Source organism: Bidens hawaiensis, unplaced genomic scaffold (assembly GCF_021521415.1).
Source record: "Bidens hawaiensis isolate Kalapana, Puna unplaced genomic scaffold, B.hawaiensis_p1.1 tig00016040_1, whole genome shotgun sequence".
NCBI classification, from domain to species: domain Eukaryota; kingdom Viridiplantae; phylum Streptophyta; class Magnoliopsida; order Asterales; family Asteraceae; genus Bidens; species Bidens hawaiensis.
Window position 1 is genome coordinate 177,087 of NW_027492453.1, and position 3,966 is coordinate 181,052.

Here is a 3,966-nt window from a genome sequence, read left to right on the forward strand (position 1 = left end):
ACTTATGGTTTGGTGATAAATTGTTTCACAAATAAATGAGATGTTATAACCCGATTTAAAAGCTATATGGTTTTTATAAGATCCAAGACCCGTTTATTTCTTTTACTATAAAATTGGTTTTTTATTTATAAATAATATTTATGAAAGTTAATAATATACTTATGGTTTGATGAGACCCACGACCCGTTTATTTTTTTTACTATAAAATTGGGTTTTTTATTTAAATAATATATATATCTCTTTTTTAAAATAAATAAGATATTAATTTTTAATATATCCTATTTTATAGAATTTTTACATCAATAATTTGGTGAGAATAACTTTTAATTTAATGAGATGTTATAACCCGTTTAAGAAATATCTGGGTATGGTAAGACCCATACCCATGAATTCGGGTCAAATGCATGAGAAGCCTCCATTTAAAAATCAAACAAATCTGGTGACTCCAAGAAAATGGGGAGCGATCACATCGCGACACGTAGGATTTTTATGTTTTCGTTTATATATATATATATATATATATATCGTTTTTACTACATATTTCTACCATGTGGACAATTTTTTCAATCTTTTGGGGAAAGAAAAGAATATATCATCTGTTAGTGTGTTATTTATTGTTAAAAAGCCGACCAACAGTATTACTCATTTTATACTTTATAGATATGTCATGTTATATTGTTAACCCAATAAAGCCCAAATAAAATAGTCCAGTTTTAAGTTTTGAATTAATTTAATTTGGTACATTAAAAATACCGTACGATTAGGGTTTACCCTGCTTATATATAGCTAGGATGCACATGTTCATTTCATTTGGAAATATTATTTGACGGCTGCTTTCTGCCGTGAGCGATCTGATTCAGTCTTCGTACGTTCTTCTTTTCGATCTTTGTTCTTTACTTATTGATCTGATCTGATCTGATCTTTTGTTCTGACGATGTTTTAATTTGTGTGTTGAAGGGTGGTCAGAGTATAAGTTGATTATCATAACATGTTGATTGTTCATAGCAGAAGAATATCGTATCTATAAGGTAAACTCAAGATTCCGTATTTTGTTTTATACGCTATATGCGATCGTAATTCTTAAAATCTTGCCCTTTCGATATATAAAGTTCATTGGAATGAAAAGCGTTTTTTGTGTAATGCTGCTAAATTTTGTGGTTTTTAACTATAATTAATGTTCTAGAATATCGAGTACCTTTTTTAGTTTTTTTAGTGAAAGATTGTTAGGGACTTTTGAAATCAATAGAGTTTTTGTGAGTTTATGACACAAGAATTAATTGATTTCTGTTTGCAAGTACAGGCAATCCAAAGAGGCATTCACTAGTGACAGGTTGGAAAGAGTTTGTGAAGGGAAAAAAGCTTAAAGCTGATGACACTTGCATCTTCATCAGAGGACTGTAAGTATATTTCCTTTCCTCTCCTTGTGTTTTTTTCTCTTTTTACAAAATGTTTATTTTCTTGTGACAGGCACCGAAGTGAGTTTTACATCGGCGTTAAATGAGCGGTTAGGATACACAGAGAATGCATGGATTTATCCGGATTAAGCATGCGACTTGGCATTCTATCCGAAGCTTTTGTGGCCAGTACGACAGGATGCAACTTCAGTGTACTTTACCATCCTAGGTAATTATTAATCACCTTCTTTGCTTTTTAGTGAAATGCAAATATTATTATTATTAAATCTATATATGGATTTACTGGTTGCAGGATGTGTACTTCTCCTTATATAGTTCCTTACAATATCGTCATGGAAGCACTTGAAATGAATTATGTGCCCGGGATGCGTTTTGAAATGCCTTGTAATGGAAAAGACTTAGACCCTGAACACATAATCAGATTTTCGGGGACCATAACTGCAAGGGGTGATAGTGATCCTGTCAGGTGGCCAAAAACTGAATGGAGATGCCTTGAGGTATATGTTTTTTCTAAGAGTTCTTAAAAAATTATCTTTGTGATAGAACATGATAAATGCTATATGTAATTGTAATTTTCACAATCTTGCAGGTTAAATGGGATGCCTCACCATCCAGTGATGTGCTTCCTTCCAGGGTTTCCCCATGGGAGATCCGACCTCTCGGTTGTAATGCTGACCAAAGGCGATCAATGCCGTTTGAGCCTGTCATTTGCAACATTCCGTTTTCAAGAACCAACGGTTAGCATTTCTGTTTTGGTTTGTCATAAAGATTAAAATAGTTCTTTATTATAAAACCAACTTCATTTTCTGTTCTATACAATACTCTGATAATAGAAAGTTGTGACAGGCAATAATCAATCGGCTGGCTTGCAAAGTAAAGGGTTGACTCACTCTGTCTTCGACATTGGTTGTTCCTCGCACTACTGATTAAGGTATTTCTACTCTATTTATTCTATATAATCCATCAACCTAGCCTGTTTTTTTTTTTCTCGTTTCTAAAGAGTACCTGAACCCATTATCAGACCCGTCCATTTGGCAACCATTTATGTGTTAGGCGGGTGAGCATTGGAGCCGAGATGAGTTTGTGATTCGACGGGTGAGCATTGGAGCCGAGATGAGTTTGTGATTCGAACCATGGTGGTAAGAGGAAGAGAAGACTGCGGTGGCGGATGGTGGTGTCAAGAATCTATTATGGAGGAAGTATTATCACATGTCGAATAAGTAGAAGGCGTCTTTTGTAGAACCAAAGAGGCATTTGTTAGTGACGGGTGACACTTGCATCTTCACGAAAAGACTGTAAGTATATATTCTTTCTTTTATTTGCTTGTGTTGTTTATAAAATAAAGTATTTTTTGTTTTTACAAAATGTTACTTTTTTTGTGACAGACGCCCAGATGAATTTTACATTGGCATTAAACGAATGGTTAGTATACACAAAAAGTGTATAGATTTATTTGGATTAAATATACGACGTGGCGTTCTACTTGACGTCTCTGTGGCCAAGACGGACAGGATCTAATTTCTCATAATTAATTACCTTCTTTGCTTTTTTTAGTGAATGTGAATATTATTATTTAATTTGAATATCGATAATGGATTTACTGCCTGCAGAATGTGCACTTCTCCTTTTATGGTTCCTTACAATACCGTCACAGAAGCACTTGAAATGAATTATGTGCCTGGGATGCGTTTTTTAAATGCTTTGTGTTTTGACTTTGACCAATACATGGTATTTGACTATTGTCTAGCTTTAGCTGTTTTAATCTTATTTTCAGTTGCGTTTTTTATTGCAGGCAAACCCTGATACTGATAAGGTGTTTGCTAAGTTTAGGAAGATGGTGATGGGGGATCAGGATGCGTTAGAAGTGTTCCTGTAAAAATTCATCAAATTATTTCGGGATGATTGATTGATTGTTACTGTTTCAGACGCAAGCGAACTTGGGGGAATGCGGCTTATTCAAAGCTGATGTTCCAAAAGCATTTCCACTTAAGGTATTTCACATTTCCTTACTTTCATTAAGACAATCCAAATAGACCCATTTAGAATAAAACTTTTTCTGAATCTCAACTGTTCTACAAAGTAAAAACAATGTCTTTACAAGATTTTCAGCGATGATAATTGCAAGAGAAGATAGTGTCGTGCTAAGTGGCGAGGCTCAGAATGGTGATGCCTTCCAGGTAATACATTGTTCTAACCTGATTTGAGTATTAATCAAATATGTTTCATCAACTATATAAATATAAAAGATGATAAGTGGTTTAGTAGTTTTATTTTTTAAAATGATGCAGGTTAAATGGGATGCCTCAGCATTCAGTAAGTGCTTCTTCCAAGGGTTTCCCCATGGGAAATCCGACCTCTACCTTTCGTCTTCTGTTTTCGAGGTTGGCAGTTTCTCGCGCAAACATGAGGCAAATATGGATGTCGATATATATAGGTATTGTTACGGTAATTATTAATATCATTGACAGATCTTGTAATTGAACTCGTATGAACCTATTATCTGACCCATTTATTTGGCAACCTTGTGTGTTAGGCGGGTTAGCATTGAGTC

At 34.3% G+C, this 3,966-nt stretch overlaps 1 protein-coding gene across 1 annotated transcript; it reads left to right on the plus strand.

Annotated features, from left to right (window-relative positions):
• The first annotated feature begins 1,249 nt into the window (after positions 1-1,249).
• LOC143550411 (auxin response factor 4-like) lies at positions 1,250-3,291 on the plus strand. The gene is made up of 7 exons (XM_077041056.1): positions 1,250-1,397; positions 1,468-1,623; positions 1,708-1,912; positions 2,005-2,152; positions 2,262-2,331; positions 3,026-3,143; positions 3,208-3,291. Exons 2-7 carry the CDS (start codon positions 1,526-1,528, stop codon positions 3,289-3,291), a joined length of 723 nt encoding a protein of 240 aa, XP_076897171.1. The 5' UTR covers positions 1,250-1,397; positions 1,468-1,525.
• The last annotated feature ends 675 nt before the right edge of the window (positions 3,292-3,966 follow it).